We start from the raw sequence: 22,250 nt of genomic DNA on the forward strand, positions 1-22,250 counted from the left end.
AGCCTTGATGTACTTTTTGGGTTTAGTTCTAAAAGGTCTTGTAGGTCTTCATAGAACCGCTTAACTTCAGCTTCTTCAGCATTACTGGTCGGGGCATAGACTTGGATTACCATGATGTTGAATGGTTTGCCTTGGAGATGAACAGAGATCATTCTGTCGTTTTTGAGATTGCATCCAAGTACTGCATTTTGGACTCTTGTTGACTATGATGGCTACTCCATTTCTTCTAAGGGATTCCTGATCTGAGGTAAATTCACCCATTCCAGTCCATCTTAGTTCACTGATTCCTAGAATGTCGACGTTCACTCTTGCTATCTCCTGTTTGATCACTTCCCTTTTACTTTGATTCATGGACCTGACATTCCAGGTTCCTATGCAATGTTGCTCTTTACAGCATCAGACCTTGTTTCTATCACCAGTCCCATCCACAACTGGGTGTTGTTTTTGCTTTGGCTCCATCCCTTCATTCTTTCTGGAGTTATGTCTCCACTGATCTCCAGTAGCATATTGGGCACCTACCAACCTAGGGAGTTCATCTTTTGGTGTCCTATCTCTTTGCCTTCTCATACTGTTCATGGAGTTCGCAAAGCAAGAATACTGAAGTGGTTTGCCATTCCCTTCTCCAGCGGACCACATTCTATCAGACCTCCCCACCACGACCTGTCCATCTTGTGTGGCCCCACATGACGTGGCTTAGTTTTATTGAGTTAGACAAGGCTGTGGTCCATGTGATCAGATTGGCTAGTTGTCTTTGATTGTGGTTTCAGTCTATCAGCCCTCTGGTGCCCTCTCTCAGAACCTGCCATCTTACTTGTGTTTCTCTTACTACGTTGGACATGGGGTATCTCTTCACAGCTGCTCCAGGAAAGCGCAGCCGCTACTCCTTACCTTCAACATGGCGTATCTCCTCACGGCTGCAGCTCCTGACCTTGGACGTGGGGTAGCTCCTGCACTGCGCAGCTGCCACTCCTGCGCCATGCAGCCATCATCTGCATATCTGAGGTTATTGATATTTCTCCTAGCAATCTTGATTCCAGCTTGTGCTTCATCCAGACTGGGTATTTCACATGAGGTACTCTGCATATAAGTTAAATAAGCAGGGTGACAATATACAGCCTTTATGTACTCCTTTCCCAATTTGGAACCAATCTGTTGTTCAATCTCTGGTTCTAACTGTTGCTTCTTGACCTGCATACAGATTTCTTAGGAGGCAGGTAAGGTGGTCTGGTATTCCCTTCTCCTGAAGAATTTTCCAGAGTTTGTTATGATATACATAGTCAAAGTCTTTGGCATAGTCAATAAAGCAGAAGTAGATGTTTTTCTGGAACTCCCTTGCTTTGTGGATGATCTAACGGATGTTGGCATTTGCTCTCTGGTTCCTCTACCTTTTCTAAATCCAGCTTGAAGTACTTGGAAGTTCACGTTTCATGTACTGTTGAAGCCTGGCTTTGAGAATTTTGAGCTTTATTTTACTAGCGTGTGAGATGAGTGCAATTGTGCAGTAGTTTGAGCATTCTTTGACATTGCCTTTCTTTGGGATTGGTATGAAAACTGACCTTTTCCGGTCCTTGTGCACACTGCTGAGTTTTCCCAATTTGCTGGCATATTGAGTGCAGCACTTTCACAGCATCATCTTTTAGAATTTGAAATAGCTCAATTGGAATTCTATCACTTCCACTAGCTTTGTTCGTAGTGATGCTTCCTAAGGCCCACTTGAGTTCACATTCCAGGATGTCTGGCTCTAGGTGAGTGATCACACCATCATGATTATCTGGGTCATGAAGATCTTTTTTGTACAGTTCTTCTGTGTATTCTTGCCACCTCTTCTTAATATCTTCTGCTTCTGTTAGGTCCATACCATTTCTGTCCTTAATTGAGTCCATATTTGCATGAAAAGTTCCCTTCGTATCTAATTTTCTTGAAGAGATGTCTAGTTTCACATTCTATTGTTTTCCTCTGTTTCTTTGCATTGATCACTGAGGAAGGCTTTCTTATCTCTCCTTGCTATTCTTTGGAACTCTGCATTCTGATGCTTATATCTTTCCTTTTCTCCTTTGCCTTCCATGTCTCTTCTTTTCTCAGCTATTTGTAAGGCCTCCTCAGACAACTATTTTGCCTTTTTGCATTCCTTTTTCTTGGGGTTGATCTTGATCACTACCTCCTGTACAAAGTCACGAACCTCCGTCCCTAGTTCTTCAGGCACTCTGTCTATTAGATCTCATCCCTTGAATCTATTTGTCACTTCCATTGTATAATCATAAGGGGTTTGATTTAGGTCACACCTGAATGGTCTAATGGTTTTCCGTGCTTTCTTCAATTTAAGTCTGAATTTGGCAATAAGGAGTTCATGATCTGAGCTACCGTCAGCTCCCGGTCTTGTTTTTGCTGACTGTATAGAGCTTCTCCATCTTTGGCTGCAAAGAATATAATCAGTCTGATTTCGGTGTTGACCATCTGGTGATGTTCATATGTAGAGTCATCTCTTGTGTTGTTAGAAGTCTCTTGACAAAACTCCGCTGGCCTTTGCCGTGGTTCATTTTGTATTCCAAGGCCAAATTTCCTGTTACTCCAGGAATCTCTTGACTTTGTACTTTTGCATTCCATTCCCCTATGATGAAAAGGATATCTTTTTTGGGTGTTTGTTCTAAAAGGTCTTGTTAGTCTTTATAGAACCATTCAACTTCAGCTTCTTCAGCATTACTGGTTGGGGCATAGACTTGGATTACTGTGATATTGAATGGTTTGCCTTGGAACAAACAGAGACCATTCTGTCCTTTTTGAGATTGCATCCGAGTACTGCATTTTGGACTCTTTTATTGACTATGATGGCTACTCCATTTCTTCTAGAGGAATCTTGGCCACAATAGTAGATGTAATGGTCCTCGGAGTTAAATTCGACCATTCCAGTCCATTTTAGTTCACTGATTCCTAAAATGTCGATATTCACTCTTGCCATCTCCTGTTTGACCACTTCCCATTTACCTTGATTCACGGACGTAACATTCCTTGTTCCTATGCAATATTGTTCTTTACAGCATTGGACTTTACTTCTATGACCAGAGGGTATTGTTTTTGCTTTGGCTCCACCCCTTCATTCTTTCTGGAATTATTTCTCCACTGATTTCCAGTAGCATATTGGGCACCTACTGACCTGGAGAGTTCCTCTTTCAGGATCCTATCATTTTGCCTTTTCATACTGTTCATGGGGTTCTCAAGGCAAGAATAATGAAGTGGTTTGCCATTCCCTTCTCCAGTTTAAGATCTCTCTCTACCTTAAATAGATATTTTTGAATGTGAGATATTGATAAAATTTCAATTTTCCCCATATGGATACACAGATGTTCCAGTATCATTTACTGAAGTGTTCTCCTCAATCAAAGATTTAAGTAGTACATCTGTCCTGTTGTAGCTTTTCATGTATGTGAGGGACTGATTTTGTGCTTTCTATTCTGTTCCTTTGGTCAATATTTCTACCCCTGGCTTAATAATACAATGTCTTAATTACTGTTGCTTCATTGTAATTTTTGACATCTGGTAGAGCAAGTCATCACACCATATTTTTTCAGGAAATCCCTGGTTATTTTTTAGCCTTTACTCTTCCATACACATTTAAAATTCAGCTTGTCAAGAGTCATTAAAAACCCTAGTGGGAACCTGCTGTATAGCACAGGGTGCTCAGCTCAGTGCTCTAAGATGACCCAGATGGGTGGGATAGGGGTGGGAGGGAGGGAGGTCCAAGAGGGAAGGATATATGTATGCATATAGCTGATTCACTTTTTTGTACAGCAGAAACTAACACTATTGTAAATATCCATGCTCAGTCGTTCAGTTGTGTCTGACTCTTTGTGATCACATGAACTGTAACCCTCCAGGCTCCTGTCTGTGGGATTTTCCAGGCAAGAATACTGTAGTGGGTTGCCACTATGCCTCAATAAAAACAACAGCAACAAGAAATCCTGCTGGAATTTTGACTGAACTGCATTGACTCTCCAGGTTATTTTAGGGATAATTGACACCTTTATGATATTGAATTCCTTCTTGGGAATAACCCTAAATTTCCTTTAACCTCTCTGCCTCCCTGACATTGTTCTGCTAGAAATCTTAGGTGACTTTTGTTTGCGCTTTATACCAAATCAATAGTCATGTTCTCTTGGTTCTACTTTCTAAATATGTCTCTCAAATCCACTTCCTTTCTCTATTTCTCTGGTCATTAGTTCTAATTCAGAACATATTTTTAGTTTGCTTGACTTAATGTAATAGTCTTATAACTCTTCAAAGTTTTTATCCCCAGAGTATTGTGTTTAGAATGTAAATATGCCTTCCTTGCAAACCTCGCCAGGATGACCACTACTTTCTGTAGTAGTGAAGGAAAGAGAGGTGGGACATCAGCTGAAGGAGAAAGCAGGAAGAAGTGAAGATGTGTTCATTTTAAAGTAAATGTGATGGAAGACTGTAGGGAGTCAAGGAGACAATGGAGGGGCAGAGATTCAAAAGTGGAAGGAACTGGTAGGCTTCTATGGGGATGAGTTGGGGTCAAAGGCACAGCTTAAGGAGTTAGCTCTGAGAAGAAGAAACCATCCAAAGGCAGGAGAGAAAGAGATGGAAATGAAGAAGATAGAGGGACTTTGAAAATTAAAAAGGAGGGAAACTGAGAAGTTGATTGGTGTTTTTTTCTGTAGCAAGGTCTTGTGTTTAATGTTGAAAGTCTCTCAGTCGTGTCCAACTCTTTACAACCCCATGAACTATACAGTCCATGGAATTCTCCAGGCCAGAATACTGGCGTGGATAGCTGTTACCTTCTCCAGAGGATCTTCCCAACTCCCTCTTTGCAGGCAGATTCTTTACCAGCTGAGCCACTGAATGTTGAGATAGACTGTAAATATGTGGCAGAAACCAAGGGTGGGCACAAAGGACACTGCATATCAAAGTTAAACCTCATCATTTCTTTAGCAATTTCATGTCATTAAGTGGGCTAAAGAATCATAAGCATCTGCATTTCTATATGGATTAATACACAGAGTCAGTAATTATGAAAAGCTGTCTTTATCTGGGAAATTGAATTTTTTTCATTAATGAATTTCAACTGTTTTGGTGGAATAGTTTAAATGGGTAATTTTTGATGTTAATTTATTCTTTTGTGTCAATGGAACCTCCTTGAGAGCACAGCAGAACAAAATAAAGGGTGATTAAAACCGCCTCAGAGATTGTCAGTAGAGAACTTTTACTACATAACAGCTGGCCAGCATTCCCTTCAGGAGACTTACTAGGCAACTGGTCATAAACTGGTCTATAAATTGAAGTCTGATTGAAGAGTATGAGAAAATACCCTTTAGAACTTAGAAATTAGTCTTGTATGGCTCTATTTCATAGATTAAACTCACATAAATTTTCACAAAAAAGAAAAGAATTTAGAAATTACAGTTCCAAAAGTCCATTTGTGTAAGCCTACTTACATACCTGCTTATAGGCCAGGCACGTGGGTAGGTCAGACTCCCCACCTGGGTCCTCGCTCGCCATGCACTGACAAGATCCATGTCTTTACCAGATCTGTGTGTCCTCATGTCAAATGAGAGTAAGGCTGTGTACTCAGGATTCCCTTTACTAGGTAGGCTGCTGCGTTAAATAAATATTACAGAGAAACATTACCTTCCCTCACTCTCTCTTTTTTAAAATCATTATAGGAAGCCATGAGACTGTTTAAAAAGGCATTGGATCTCATTTCTTATTCTGACAAAGGACCGAATCCCTTAGCAGCTTCAGCAGACTGTCTGTATAACTTGGGTCTTTGTTACATGGAAGAAGGCAACTTACAACTGGTATTTTGTGTATTTAGGCATATAAGTTTTTCACGGTTTTAGAAATTGTTTCCTTACATTCAGTTCCATTTCCAAAGGCCACCTAAGCGGTGAGGGACTAGACCAGAGCTTCTGGTAAAGCTTGGCTTACTATAGTCAGTCTGCACACTGTAAAACCTACTACATTGTCTTATTTATTCAACACATTTTATTAATGCTTGTTTGTTGATAATATTCCAAAGACTAATGCGTGTTTCCCACCAAAACAATAAATCTAATTGTAAGAAATTATTATAGCAAAATAATTTCATCACTTAGTATAAATTTACTTATCATATTGTCAGTACATTGAGTGCATCAATGTCATGCAGGATAAATGGAAAACGATTAGGACACTGATTTCTCTTATTGACAACTGAACAATTAAAATCAGAGCAAACTGGCTGTTAAGATGGCCAGGTTCATTGCAAACCAGTTTATTCAATTATTAAGTATTTATCTATTAGGTTGGTGCAAAAGTAATTGCAGTTTTGGACCTTGAACTTTAAATCATTATTAGCTAGGCTCAAACAAATCCTCATTTTTTTAATTTAATTTTATTTTTAATTGGAGGATAATTACTCTAGAACATTGTGACAGTTTCTGCCATACATCAACATGAATCGGCCATAGGTATATATATGTCCCCTCACTCTTAAACCTCCTCTCACCTCTTTCCCCATCCTACCCCTCTAGGTTGTCACAGAGCACCAGCTTCTGTGACTGGTGCTTCTTCTTCCTTATCAAACACATCTTTATTAATCAAAATAGGAGCCATTACAACAACATATTTTTGCCAACAAGAAATGTTTGTTTATTCCTGTAGTGTAAAAATCTGTGCTTCAGGATTCGATGAACTCTTGGAAAGCATTTTCTGCATCCTCCTCGTTGTGGAACCGTTTTCCCTGCAAAAAGTTGTCAAGATGCTTGAAGAAGTGGTAGTCCGTTGGCAAGAGGTCAAGTGAATACGGTGGATGAGGCAAAACTTCGTGGCGCAACTCATTCAACTTTTGAAGCATGGGTTGTGCGACATGCAGTCGGGCATTGTTATGGAGAAAAACTGGGCCCTTTCTGTTGACCGATGCCAGCTGTGGGTGCTGCAGTTTTCAGTGCATCGCATTGGTTTGCTGAGCATACTTCTCAGATGTAATGGTTTCACTGGGATTCAAACAGCTGCGGTGGATCAGACCAGCAGCGGAGCACCAAACCGTGAGCATGGCCTTTTCTTGGTGCAAGTTTGGCTTTGGGAAGTGCTTTGGACCTTCTTCTTTGTCCACCCACTGAGCAAGTCATTGCCAGTTGTATAAAATCCACTTTTTGTCACAATCTGATTGAGAAATGGTTCGTTGTTGTGTAGAATAAAAGGAAGATGACACTTCAGGACAACGTTTTTGATTTTGAGTCAGCTCATGAGACACCCACTTATCAAACTTTTTCACCTTTCCAATTTGCTTCAAATGAAGAATAACTGTAGAATGGTTGACGTTGAGTTCTTTGGCAACTTCTCATGTAGTTGTAAGAGGATCAGCTTTGATGATGGTTTTCAATTTTCGTGGTCAACTTCCAGTGGCCAGCCACTGCACTCCTCATCTTCAAGTCTCTTGTCTCCTTTACAAAACTTTTGGAACCACCACTGTGCTGTACATTCATTAGCAGTTCTTGGGCCAAAAGTGTTGTTGATGTTGTAAGTTTTCTCTGCTGCTTAATGACCTATTTTGAACTCCAATAAGAAAATTGCTCAAATTTGCTTTTTGTCTAACATCATTTCTATAATCGAAAATAAACATAAAATAAACAGCAATAAATCATTAGCAAAAAAACATAAAGTGAGAAATGTGTATTAAAATAACATAATGTAAACACATTTACTTAAGAATGTATTCCAATATCAAATGGCAAATTTCAACAGTGCAAAAACCAAAATTATGTTTGCACCAACCTAATAATATTTGACTATTTTATACAAGTCTCCATTTCAAAATTTTCACTGATATGATAAATATGTAAATAACATATCATTAGCTCTTTTTGAATATTTCACAGCTACACAGACACACCCACAGACATACACACCCACACACCATTCCAGTCCTTATATTCATAATGGTGGATGGTGTCCACCTGTATCTTCATAACTTTAAAAGAGAATTGCACTTAATTAGTTTTCCATTAAGAAATTACAATACATATGAGATTAATTACAAATATTTTTCATGTTCTTAGTCCTTTGGACAAGCAGGGGAAACCTAGTTTTGCTTTACAATGTTAGAAAAACCTTTGGAGTTCTTTTGTTTTGAAATTTTGTAGCTATGTATCTGCTGGTCCTCATGGAAATAATAAATACTAATTGTGATTTCTTTGAAGAACCACAATAAGACACATAATGATTAAAGTCCTCTTAGGGTCTTCCCTGGTGGCCCAGTGGCTAAAACTCAGTGCTTCCAATGCAGGGGGCCCAGGTTTGATCCCTGGTCAGGGATCTAGATCCCATATGCTACAACTAAAGAGCCTGCATACCACAGCTAAGACCCGGTGCAGCCAAATAAATACATAAATAAAAAAAAAAATTACACCTCCAAAAGTATTGTAACAACATGAATTATGTAGACGTTAGTCTGTGAATAAAGGAACCTGTAAATTATAATAAACCTGGGTCATTCATTTTTTTTGGCTCCACAAGGTTCACTGGGAAAAACATCTTTAAAATGACCAAAAAATAAAAACTTTTCAATAATAGTTATATACTGTAATGTATTAACTTTTTAACTAATGTATTCTACTCACTGAATGATTTGCTTTTTACCCATATGCTCTTCTAGGCTTTTGATTCTTTTACAAAAGCTGTGAAAGCAAATCCTGATTTTGCAGAAAGCTTTTATCACCGTGGGCTTTGTAAAGTCAAACTCCATAAGAGTGGCTCGATCCTGGATTTCAATCGTGCGATTACCCTTGATCCAAAACATTACCAGGTATTTAAATGGGTGATTGCTCTGGTTTGGAGAGTGTGTTAAAAATTTGCTAATACTATTAAATCTTTAAGTGTTATTGTTATTAGTTAGTAACAGTTACTTTTATCTACTTTACAGCTGTTTTAATAATCTATATATTATCTGTATTTTCCATTGAACTGAAAATATGATTTCCAATAGGGATATTATATAGGTAAAAGTGCTTTGTGAATTTTAATGTATATAAATTTGTTAATATTTTAATGTACCTATTAATCATTATGATTTTATATACTATATTATGTAAATAAATTTATTTACTTCTTGCTTTGCTGTTACATTGTATCCTGCCTTTTAAGAGACTATAGAGACAATATAAAATCCAATAGATGAAACTCCATTGGATCTTGATTTTAAAAGTGTATGAAATTTGAATATGGATGAAATATCAGATGATTTTAGGGAAATACTATGAATTTTTTTAGATACACAGTGGTAGTGTGGTTGTGTAGGAGTATGTCTTCTTCAAAGGAGATGTATACTGAAAGACTTGGGGTGAATTTTTAAAATGTCTACAACTTATTTTCAAATTGTTCAGAAAAAATTAGATAACAACAAAATTACAAAATGTTAATAATTATTGAATCTAGGTGGTAGGTGTATGGGTATTCACTGTACTATTCTTTCAATATTCTGTGAGTTTGAAGTTTTCTTAATAAAAGAGAGTGACAAAAAGTCAGATTTATATCAACTTTGGATGGCATAAATTTGTTCCAACTACCATATATATTTTGGCAGAACTGATGCTTTTACTGAAATAATCTGTTTCCGCTTTCTTCCTCTCTCTGAAAAGGCATATTTAAGTCGAGTAGCCTACTATGGTTTGAAAGGCAGATACTCCAAAGCAATATTGAGTTGTAATGAGGCCATCAAAATTTACCCTCAGAGTGTGCGTGCCTATGTCTACAGAGGAGTTCTGAAATACTACAGCAGGGTAAGGAATTTCCTACCTTAAGCTCTGGTATTTTAGGGTGTGTGGCTGCTCAGATGCCCAGGAGGGACTCACTTCCCCTTTCTCTCTGTGAAAGGAGAATTGCCATGGAATGAGGCAGAACTACACAGAAGGTGTTGCACTTTGACGGTACATCAAAAGGGATTTCAGTTAATGATTTTTCATAAAATAGTGATATTTATTTTTGACATTTATATTTTAAATGGCATTAATTATATATTTTTATTAAGGAAATAGTATTCATTATAGAGAATTTGGAAAATACAATGAGGAATAAAGAAGGTTAAAATCACCTGATTCCCTACCATCAGATGGTAATTCCTGAGAACATTTTGGTGTATTTCATGTAGTCTTTTTTTCCTAATAAAATATATACTTCCAAAAACTGGGACTGTGCTACATAAATAATCTGTGTTGTGCCTTGCTTCTTATATTTAATCGTTGAAGATGATACCAGTTTTAATGACTGCATACTATTCCATCATAGTATATTTTAACCACTTTATTGTTGGGCATTTGGATTGTTTGAATTTTTTTTTATTTTACTATTTTAAATAATACACATGGAACAAAATCAAAGGTTATGGTTCCTAAATGGATATTACTGAATTAAAAGGTGTGAGCAACACTATGATGTCTAATGCTTCTTGGCATATTTTTTTCTCCCTATTTTTCTTTTCTGACATGTCTTTGTAGATATTTCATATGAAATATTTTGCAAATAATACCTTAAAACAAAGGTAAGACCTTGCATTACCTGTTAATTCTGTGAAAATTACTGTCTATAAAAATGGATGTCTAAGTTATCAGGGAAGCATCAAAAAGAAGCAAAAGAGAACGTGGGTAGAAAACATGACAATTACGTGATATGACAGTACTATGACAGAAGCAAGCCGGCTCTGGTGAATGTTTGTTGGGTGAATTAGCTTGCTTCTCTTTTATCCGTAAGAAATTAATTTTTTTGCTTGCTGTATAGCAACAGGGGTCTTCCTGGGTGGCGTTCGTGGTAAAGAATCTGGCTGTCAATGCAGGAGACGCAGGTTTGATCCCTTGGTAGGGAAGATCCCTTGGAATAGGAAATTGCAACCCACTCCAGTATTCTTGCCTAAAAAATTTCATGGAGAGAAGAGTCTGGCAGGCTATAGTCCATAGAGTTGCAGAGTCGGACACAAGAGAGCAACCAAGCACACAGATACATATAGCAACAATGGAAAAAAGATAACCGTTAATAGTTGTTTGTATATTGAATTTTATTTGCAAATGAGAAAAACTATAATAACAGTTCCTACCAAGGGACCTTCTTAATTAATTCTGTAAAAGATTAGCTTGATTGTCTTAATTTCACAGATGATACACAGAATGATTAAATGAGTAGTCCCAAAACTCCGATAGAATCAAGAATTTATTTTACAACTAAATTTAAGTCCATTATGATGAACTCTTCTCACTTAATTATGTTTTCTTTGTAGAATTATAAACTAGCGATTACAGATTTAACTACAGCTATCAACATGGATAAAAACAGTTATATAGCATTTTATAACAGAGCATTATGTTACACCAAGATAAATGAACTTCAAATGGTAAGATTTGTAAATATATTTAAAGCGTATTTTCTTATTATTTCTGTTACAATTTTGGAAAAATAATTCCTGTGGAAATACACACAAAACTTGAGATGCCAAAGAACCATTTTAAAGAATATTTAATTTTTTGTTAGTGCTTAGCAAATTTTCGTATACAATCTCTGCAACGTCAAATGAAAATTAATTTTATAATGCTTATAAAAGCATTTAAGGGCTGTGTAAATTAACATGGGTTATGTGTTTCTCATTTGAGAAAAATGTTTCCACTGATAAATTCTGTGTAGAATTTTTAAGCCGTGATCACTAGCAATATTGTTTGCTTCACAATCTCAACATTAACTAGAATAGCCTGGGGAGGTATTTTGTTACAGTGCTAAGACCACAGATGCAGCAGGCAGTTTTGAGTGATGGTTTCCAGCTCAGAAACCATTTTGAAGCCTAACTGATGGTTGAAGCAAACCTTTTTTCTCTATTTATCCTGTTCCAGATTCTACCTGTGCAAGCCCTTTTTTATATTTTTGAATCTTACTCCATTCTCCAGTCTCTCCTTGTCAATTTTGTCCTTTTCCAGTCAAGATTCCTCACTGGGGAGCAGATCAGTAGTTTCTTAGCGTTCTGCCCAATTTCTTGCTTCCGTTTCTGCTATCCTCCTATCTCCTCTTCTTTGTTTCTATCACTTCATTGTTGATGATGCCTTCTTTTAAAAGACTGCATTGTGTTCCTGCTGTTGTGTGTGGATACACTCCCTCAATTTCCTTAAAACCTGGAAAGTTAAATCTGTTTAAAACATTTAGAAATTTAGTGATTTATTTCCTATGGAAGAAAGAAGTTGAGAAATATTGTTTCTGTCTAAACGGATATAAAATTGCCGATAACTGGATTTTCAGGTTTCCTCCAGAAATGCTGACAAATGAATAACTAATTTTAACACAGGCTCTCGTTACCATTCTAGGAGCCAATTAAAGGATCATTTATTAGAGTAACCTGCACAGCAGGTATCTTTGACAGCTTCCTCCCCACCCCTATCCCTGCCTTTTCTGGGTAACCCTGAACTTGCAAACAATGGTTGGGGTCTGGGCGGGGAAGTACTATTTTTGTTTTGTCTGATTGGTATCAGAGCTGGTGCTCTATGAATAAGGAAAATGAAAATCTATGTAAATGGGAATCTAACTAGAATAAGAACATATTGGCTATTTTAGAGTGGCCTGGTACCCAATGCTTTTCATCCAATGGGCTCATTTTACAGATGAAGAAATGGAAACAGGGAGAGGTTAGAAACACATCCAAGTCCCACAGGGAATAGGGACCTGTATCGGCATCCACAGGTTGATTTGTTTCTGGTTAACAGTCTTTAGGTGGCTTTGTGAAACCATCTGACCTCCAGCACGTGGACCGGATGTCATTTTATAGTGTCACCTCCTCCCTTTTTTCTCCCTCCACCTGTTTCTCAGCATTCCTGCCATAATAGGACCAAGCAAACCCAAGTAATTTTGTGCAAAAAATGCACTCCCAAGATACAGTTTCATAAAAACTAAGAAAAGGTGAAGTCTGGTTCCTACCCCCTTATGTTAATAAAAGTAGTAACCGTTATCACCCATTTTGGGCTTATTGTGTGATAGACACTGGGCTAATGCTTTACCAACATTCAATCAAATATTTTAAGGACTACAGACTTCCCTGGCAGTCCAATGGTTAAGACTTCACCTTCCAATGTAGGGGGTGGAGATTTGATCCCTGGTTGGGGAGCTAAGATCCCACATATCCTGGGGCCAAAAAACTGAAACATAAAACAGAAGCAATATTGTAATAAATTCAATAAATGGTCCATATCAAAAATCTAAAAAAAACTAATATTTTAAAGTGGACTTCTATAACAATATGATGTTATTAATATTCTATTTTTTGTGGATAGGAAAACTGAGGCTTAATGTTAAGTAACTTTCCCAAGACTGAAAGTTTAGTAACAATAGTAGAGACAAAGCACAAAGCCTGCTCATTGTGACCTTCATGAAATCTAATTTCCAAGCTTTTGTTTCCTCTTGTGTTATATATTCAGCTACTTAGTAGATTTCTAAGGCATCATGATATATACACAGGTTTTAATTATGTGATTCCATGATAGGAAAATTGCAAACATTCTAGTTTTGTTTTACAAGTGTTATAAATTATTTTTACAGCCTGTCAGTGTTATTTATAGTTATTCCACAATATACATATAGGATGTTTAATTGTACAGTTCTTTTAGATGTCGAGTTCCCCATCACAAAACACTAGAGGAGAACCACTAACTAAGCAAATAGTAAAATACTATTTATTTGCATTTTCATTTAGCACATGCTACAGGCATATATGATTTGGCCCTTTTCTGATGAAACCATATGGCTCTTCTGGGAAAAGTGTTCAGAATGAAAATGTTCAGAGTTAAAAGATTCAGCTCCAACCGATATTTGGGATACTCCTAGTACCTGGTACAGAGTAAAAACCTATTTATTGAATGAAAAAAAAAAAAAGATAACAAATGGAAAAAGGTCCTCTGAGATGATTCTCAGCTTAGACTATCTTTAAAAGAGAGAATATTGAAGTAATTTTCCAACAAGTGCTCATTTGTTAGTTTTATTAAGATCTGTTTTCATTGCTTTATGATTTATTCACTCAACAAAAATTTATCAAATGCCTAGTAAGTGCAGGCATGGTGCTAGTTACTGGCTTTACAATGGGGAACAAAATGAATAATCTCTGCCTCAGTAAAACTTAGGTTTCAGTGACGAAAACAATAAAACACTATAAAGCAGTTAAACTTCAAAAGGTTAACAAGTGCTCTGCTTTAATGTCAATAGTCATTTTGTGAAACTGTTGAGTTGGGGAAGGGTGCTGCGTGCCCCCTTCAATCCACGCACAATAAAAATGCTTAGGATAGCATGTGAAGTACAAGCACAGCGAACCCCATTTGTTAGAAAGTAGCAGCATCCATAGTATTTAATTAAGTGGACCTATTAAACCTAACAAATGATTATTTTCGGCCTTAAATTTTAAGTCACATTAAAGAACTAATTATGAGGTTCTAGTTTGTCCGTGGTCAATGTAGTAATGCTCTAAAGAGTTGACTTTAGCTTGTAAGTGATTATTTCATTTTTAGGCATTAACAGATTATGGAATTGTGCTTCTTCTTAATGCTGGAGAAACTGTGACTTTGAACACCTTCATTAATCGTGGACTCATCTATGCAGAATTAGAACAGTTCAATTTCGCATTAGAGGTAAACCTTTCTGTTTACTTGTAAAAATGAACCCACTTGATTTTGTATATTCACTTCTGAAAACCTGTGAAAAAGTTTTTTTGATAATAAATGGCATTATTAATGAACAATAATTCAACTTTAGTGAGAATTGTGATGAAGTACTTTGAATGATAGAATCTTTGCAAAAGTGTTTTTTTACTTTTTTAATACAAATGAATAGATAATATGTAAAAAAAATTCTAAATTGATGAAATAGCAAGACTATCATCTCTCCTAAGGAAGTGTCTTAGCTGTAGGCAAAAATTAAAATGATTTAAGTGTCATTTACTTTGCTGCTCAGTGCTCTTCCTCGTTCATAGTTTTCCTCATTCCACATTGAAAATATGTCAAAATAAATCTGTTTGCTTCACGTGGGCAGAGAATAGCAGCCCAGAATAAGTTACTGGGAATAGGCTGTTTTTTTTTTTAATTTTATTTTATTTTTAGACTTTACAATATTGTATTAGTTTTGCCAAACATCGAAATGAATCCACCACAGGTATACCTGTGCTCCCCATCCTGAATAGGCTTTTAAGTTAGTGGGAACAGGCACTCAGAATTGCAATAGAAGATAGCATATGCAATACACAGATAAGAAACAGGTGGATTTCTTTATAGAATAATGAAACAAAGTTCACTGTTCTCATTTTTATCTGTATTGTCTATATAGAGTTAAATTAGGAATTAAGAGATATAGGCAAAAATCAAATAGTAATTTGAAGTTTGCCATTAAATAATGGTAGTTTTTCTTCTGTGTTTCTCAGGAACCACAACAGACAATTATGTAAGGGAGTGTTTCCTGTTTTTTCACCTCCAAATATAACTGGTATTATTTTTCAACTTCTGGAGCCATCTTTTGAGATTCTGTGCCACAGAATTACTTATTATTAAAGAAGTGACTGAGATACTGTATTCTAGGCAGTTTACATAATCGTGTTCGTGCTCGGTTACAATTTGTGTCTGACTCTTTCTGACCACATGCACTTCAGCCTACCAGGCTTTTCTGTCTGTGAGATTTCTCAAGCAAGAATACTGGAGGGGGTTGCCATTTCCTTCCCAGGGAATCTTCCAGACCCAGAAACTGAACTTGGCATGTGGTAGGTGGATTCCTGCTTGGCAGGTGGATTCTTTACCACTGAGCCGCCAGGGAAGCCAATTTATACTATGGTGAAATGTAATCTCAAGAGTTGAACTCCCTTAGGTTTTGGTTTTGAGATGTGCCCTTTGGAATTCCCTCAGGTAGGGAAAGCTAAAGAATGTCTTTGGAATAGGCAAAAAAGCTACGAGACTCTGGGCAATAGTGTTGGGTGGAGAAAGTGAGGAAAATGAAGTTTGGAAGCAAAAGACTTCAGCTGTTGGAGAATTAAATACAGGGCCCATGTTACTACCCACCTAAGTATTCCTTTAGTACTTAACAGCAACATTAACTTGAGTTATTGTACAGTTATACCTGCCATGTTCTCAACAATACTGCATGATTTACAATTGTAACTTACGGATGAGGAAGCTGATATTCTAAAGAGGTTATTGAATAAGTGAGAGAGTTCCAGAAAAACATCTATTTCTGCTTTATTGACTATGCCAAAGCCTTTGACTGTGTGGATAACAATAAACTCTGGGAAATTCTGAAAGAGATGGGAATACCAGACCACCTGACCTGCCTTTTGAGAAACCTGGATGCAGGTCAGGAAGCAACAGTTAGAACTGGACATGGAACAACAGACTGGTTCCAAATAGGAAAAGGAGTGCGTCAAGTCTGTATATCATCACCCTGCTTATTTAACTTATATGCAGAGTACATCATGAGAAACGCTGGGCTGGAGAAAGCACAAGCTAAATTCAAGACTGCTGGGAGAAATATCAATAACCTCATATATGCAGATGACACCACCCTTATGGCAGAAAGTGAAGAAGAACTAAAGAGCCTCTTGATGAAAGTGAAAGAGGAGAGTCAAAAATTGGCTTAAATCCCAGTATTCAGAAAATTAAGATCATGGCATCTGGTCCCATCACTTCATGGCAAGTAGATGGGGAAACAGTGGCTGACTTTATTTTTCTGGGCTCCAAAATCACTGCAGATGGTGACTGCAGCCATGAAATTAAAAGACACTTACTCCTTGGAAGGAAAGTTATGACCACCCTAGATAGCATATTAAAAAGCAGAGACATTTCTTTGTCAACAAAGGTTCGTCTAGTCAAGGCTCTGGTTTTTTCCGGTAGTCACGTATAGATGTTAGAGTTGGACTGTAAAGAAAGCTGAGTGCCGAAGAATTTATTCTTTTGAACTGTGGTGTTGGAGAAGACTCTTGAGAGTCGCTTGGACTGCAAGGAAATCCAACCAGTCCATCCTAAAGAAAATCAGTCCTGGGTGTTCATTAGAAGGACTGACATTGAAGCTGAAACTCTAATACTTTGGCCACCTGATGCGAAGAGCTGACTCATTTGAAAAGACCTTGATGCTGGGAAAGATTGAAGGCAGGAGGAGAAGGGGATGACAGAGGATGAGATGGCTGGATGGCATCACTGACTCAATGGACATAGGTTTGGGTGGACTCTGGGAGTTGGTGATGGACAGGGAGGCCTGGCGTGCTGTGGTTCATGGGGTTGCAAAGAGTCGGACACAACTGAGTGACTGAACTGAACTGAACTGAGTCAACCAGGAAGTACTGGGACAAGATTTGAACTTAGATCTCTCCTGATTCCAAATCCTGTATTCCTTCAGACAGGATTGGTACTAACATTGACATTGAAGATATGGAGACAAATAAGACAGATTTCCAGTCCTTGAGGAGCTCACGGTCTGGTGGGAATCATTCTTGACCTCTCTCTTTTCTCACACCCCGTGTCTAAATCATGAACCAGTGTGGTCAGCTCTACCATCAAAACATATCTTGAATTCAGTCATTTCTCATTTTTTTACCCCTGCTCTCCTCCTCCTTCCAGCCTCTACCTTCTCCTGCTTGGGTTCCTGCAGTAGCTTTCCATCTGGACTCGCTGCTTCTGCTCTTGTCCCTCTACGTGCTGTTCACACAGCAGCCAGAGATGCCTCTGAAAAACATAAAGCAGAGCAAGCTACTCCTCGGCTCAGAGCTCTCCAGGGACTTCCCATCGCACTTAGGCCAAAATCTGAACTCTTGACTGTAGCCAACCAAGACCCCAGTGACCTGACTGCTGCTCACTGATCTGACTTCATTGTCAATGTTCGTCTTTTCTCCACTCAGGTTACTCCTCTGTGGCCTTTTGCTATGCCTTGGAAATCCCAGGCTCCCTCCCTGCCTCAGGGTCCTCACACAAGCTATTCCCTATGTGGAAAACACTCCTCCTATTGATCTGTATATGGTTCATGACCTTTTATTCCAGGTTTCTTCTCAAATGTGACCTCCACAGTCAAAAAGAGTAGATTAATTAAAATGGAATATTAAAAAATTTAAAATAATCCCAGATAAGTCTGGAAAGAGAACACAAAGGAACAGAAATGGAGGAGACCAGCAGAAAACAGGCAATAAATGGTAGACCTAAATCCAACCTTATCAGCAGTTACATTAAACGGAAATTCTCCAAATACCCCAATTGAAATAGCGAGGATGTTAGATTAGAATTTTTAAAAAGTCCCAACAATATTCTGGCTGCAAGAAACAGACTTTAGATATAAGATATAGAAGGGTAAAAGTAAAAAGACTGGGGAAAAAAACATGCCCTGCAAACACTACAGGCTTGCCTTGGAGATATTGTAGGTTTGGTTCCAGCAATAAAGCAAACATAGCGATAAAGTAACTCCCATTAATTGTTTTGCTTCATATAAAAGTTATATTTGTACAATGCTGTAGTCTATTAAGTGTGCAATAGCATTATGTCTTAAAAATGGACCTATCTTAGTTAAAAAGTACTTTATTGATAAAAAAATGTTAACCATCATCTGAGCCTTCAGTTAGTTGCAATCTTTTTGCAGTAGAAACATCAAGGATCATTGAGGATCACAAACTACCATAACAACTACAATAATAATGAAAATGTTTGAAATATTATGAGAATTACCAGAATATGATACAGAGACACGAACTGAACAAATGCTGTTGAAAAAATGGTGCCAATAGACTTGCTTGAGGCAAGATTGCACAATTTGTACAAAGTGCAGTATCTGCGAAGCTCAATAAAACAAGATATGCTTGCAATTAAAGGCAAAAAAAGTTTTTCCCCTGTGTAAATTTAAAAAATTAATTTGAAATATTAAAAAAAAGACGATTGCTGAGGCAGACCAATGAAGAAACACATGACTGAATAATAAGAGGGCTAAATGCAGAACCTAGAGAGAGCAGAGTCAGAAAACCTACACAGGGAAACATTCTTAGTGGGGATGATTGATTAACAGAGAGATCAAGTAGGACAAGAGCTGAAAATGTATTAATTGATAGTTGTGTGCCCTTCATTAGAACACAGGAAATAGAGTGTGGCATTTGAACTGGAATTGTTAGGCCAAATTAATGGGAAAGTTTGTAATGAAATCTCAGTTACAGTTGTAAGTTTGACTTCTTTTCAGCAAAAAGGAAAAAGAAAATCCTCTTGGGGGAAATACCTGGTAGAATATTCATTAGATTATATTTGTCTAGACAATAAATTTCTTATTTTCTTCCAGATAATTCCATGTAGCATCAAAATATGCTTCAGAAGTCTAAGTGGGGAGTTCATATTCTCAGATGGGTCTGGACTGATACCCTTCTCCTATAGTAGCATCCCAGAGGGCTCAGTTTGACACTACTGCTCCCTCTTCCACCCCTGGTATTAGCAGAGAACTTATTCTACCCCCATTAAACAGTAAGCTTTGTGGAAGGAGAAGGGAGAGGGGAAGATGATGCAGGAATAGAGGGAGGAGGGAGACTAGCCTCATGGTTGAGTTCTCTCTAGTGAAGTGGAAACTAGAAGTCTGACGCTTAGCTTTTAAGACTGTAGAGTGCTCTTACCCAGCCTTCTGGAAGTGGGAAGGGAGTCTGGAAACTAAAGTTTCCTTTAGTCACTCCACAGGAGGTTAGGGTCCTCCCTAAGTCTAGTTTGGTCAAGTGAGTTCTTAACCAAAACTGCCCAAAAGATTCTTGCTGAAGCAGTCCTCTGGGAAAAAGCAGAGTCGTTTTTATTTTTCATTTCCTTGCTTATTCCATTTTTATTCCTTCACTGGTGTTGAACTCTTATTTTTTGAGTTCCCAAATTATGAGATATAATTCCATAATCCCACATTATGGCAAACATTGAAATCAATCTGTATCTCACATTATTTATGGGTATATGTACAAATATCTATGGACATACCTAGGACTTCCCTGGTGGCTCAGATGGTAAAGCATCTGCCTACAATGCAGGAGACCTGGGTTCAATCCCTGGGTTGGGAAGATCCTCTGGAGAAGGAAATGGCAACCCACTCTAGTACTCTTGCCTGGGAAATCCCATGGATGGAGGATCCTGGTAGGCTACAGTCCATGGGGTTGCAAAGAGTCGGACACGACTGAACAACTTCATTTTCCCTTTCACACTCACACTCACACATGCCTATACATATAAGTCTCATTGCAGTTGACATGGTCTTTTGATATGTAGACGTTTATTTAAACATTTTATTTGTTTCAGTTTAGTGCTATTCTCCTTGGGAAGGAAACGTTTTCTTGAAAACTTTCTAAGCCAGTTACAGTGGGCAGATCCGAAGAAAACGAGATGGCTGCGCGTTTCTGTCAACCAATTTGACTCTGAGTGGCAGAAATTCTATGAAGGGGTAAATGTCTGGGGAATATTTTGCATCTCACTAGCTTGAGTTGATGCCCTCTATTGCATAGGAACCTGGAATGTTAGGTCCATGAATCAAGGCAAATTTGAAGTGGTCAAACAGGAGATGGCAAGAGTGAACGTGGACATTCTAGGAATCAGCGAACTAAAATGGACTGGAATGGGTGAATTTACCTCAGATGACCATTATATCTACTACTGTGGGCAAGAATCCCTTAGAAGAGATGGAGTAGCCATCATGGTCAACAAAAGAGTCTGAAATGCAGTACTTGGATGTAATCTCAAAAATGACAGAATAATCTCTGTTCATTTCCAAGGCAAACCATTCAGTATCACGGTGATCCAAGACTATGTTCCAACCAGTAACCCTGAAGAAGCTGAAGCTGAACAGTTCTATGAAGACCTACAAGGCCTTTTAGACCTAACACCCAAAAAATATGTCCTTTTCATTGTAGGGGACTGGAATGCAAAAGTAGGAAGTCAAGAAACACCTGGAGTAACAGGCAAATTTGGCCTTGGAATACAGAATGAAGCAGGACAAAGACTAATAGAGTTTTGCCAAGAGAATGCACTGGTCATAGCAAACACCCTCTTCCAACAACACAAGAGAAGACTCTACACATGGACATCACCAGATGGTCAACATCGAAATCAGACTGATTATATTCCTTGCAGCCAAAGATGGAGAAGCTGTATAGAGTCAGCAAAAACAAGACCGGGAGCTGACTGTGGCTCATCATGAACTCCTTATTGCCAAATTCAGACTTAAATTGAAGAAAGCAGGGAAAACCACTAGACCTTCAGGTATGACCTAAATCAAATCCCTTATGATTATACAGTGGAAGTGAGAAATAGACTTAAGGGACTAGATCTGATAGACAAAGTACCTGATGAACTATGGATGGAAGTTCATGACATTGTACAGGAGACAGGGATCAAGACCATTCCCAGGGAAAGAAATGCAAAAAAGCAAAATAGCAGTCTGAGAAGGCCTTACAAATAGCTGTGAAAAGAAGGGAAACGAAAAGCAAAGGGGAAAAGGAAAGATATAAGCATCTGAATGCAGAGTTCCAAAGAATAGCAAGAAGAGATAAGAAAGCCTTTCTCAGCTATCAATGCAAAGAAATAGAAGAAAACAGAATGGGAAAGACTAGAGATCTCTTCAAGAAAATTAGAGAGACCAAGGGAACATTTCATGCAAAGATGGGCTCGATAAAGGACAGAAATGGTATGGACCTAACAGAAGCAGAAGATATTAAGAAGAGGTGACAAGAATACACAGTAGAACTGTACAAAAAAGACCTTCACAACCCAGATAATCATGATGGTGTGATCACTCACCTAGAGCCAGACATCCTGGAATGTGAACTCAAATGGGCCTTAAAAAGCATCACTACGAACAAAGCTAGTGGAGGTGATGGAATTCCAGTTGAGCTATTTCAAATCCTGAAAGATGATGCTATGAAAGTGCTGCACTCAATATGCCAGCAAATTTGGAAAACTCAGCAGTGGCCACAGGACTGGAAAAGGTCAGTTTTCATTCCAGTCCCAAAGAAAGGCAATGCCAAAGAATGCTCCAACTACCGCACAATTGCACTCATCTCACACGCTAGTAAAGTAATGCTCAAAATTTTCCAAGCCAGGCTTCAGCAATATGTGGACCGTGAACTTCCAGATGTTCAAGCTGGTTTAGAAAAGGCAGAGGAACCAGAGATCAAATTGCCAACATCTGCTGGATCATGGAAAAAGCAAGAGAGTTCCAGAAAAACATCTATTTCTGCTTGATTGACTATGCCAAAGCCTTTGACTGTGTGGATCACAATA

General features: G+C 38.0%; 1 protein-coding gene across 1 annotated transcript in view; it reads left to right on the forward strand.

The window, feature by feature from the left end:
- TTC6 (tetratricopeptide repeat domain 6) overlaps window positions 1-22,250 on the forward strand; it is a 193,727-nt gene that overhangs the window by 145,968 nt on the left and 25,509 nt on the right. Inside the window, exons 21-25 of the mRNA XM_055556203.1 lie at window positions 5,682-5,816; window positions 8,654-8,803; window positions 9,636-9,776; window positions 11,264-11,377; window positions 14,517-14,636. Coding sequence (XP_055412178.1) covers window positions 5,682-5,816; window positions 8,654-8,803; window positions 9,636-9,776; window positions 11,264-11,377; window positions 14,517-14,636 — 660 coding nt within the window. The remainder of the gene's footprint in view (window positions 1-5,681; window positions 5,817-8,653; window positions 8,804-9,635; window positions 9,777-11,263; window positions 11,378-14,516; window positions 14,637-22,250) is intronic.

This window comes from Bubalus kerabau, chromosome 19 (genome assembly GCF_029407905.1).
Source record: "Bubalus kerabau isolate K-KA32 ecotype Philippines breed swamp buffalo chromosome 19, PCC_UOA_SB_1v2, whole genome shotgun sequence".
Taxonomy (NCBI): Eukaryota; Metazoa; Chordata; class Mammalia; order Artiodactyla; family Bovidae; genus Bubalus; species Bubalus kerabau.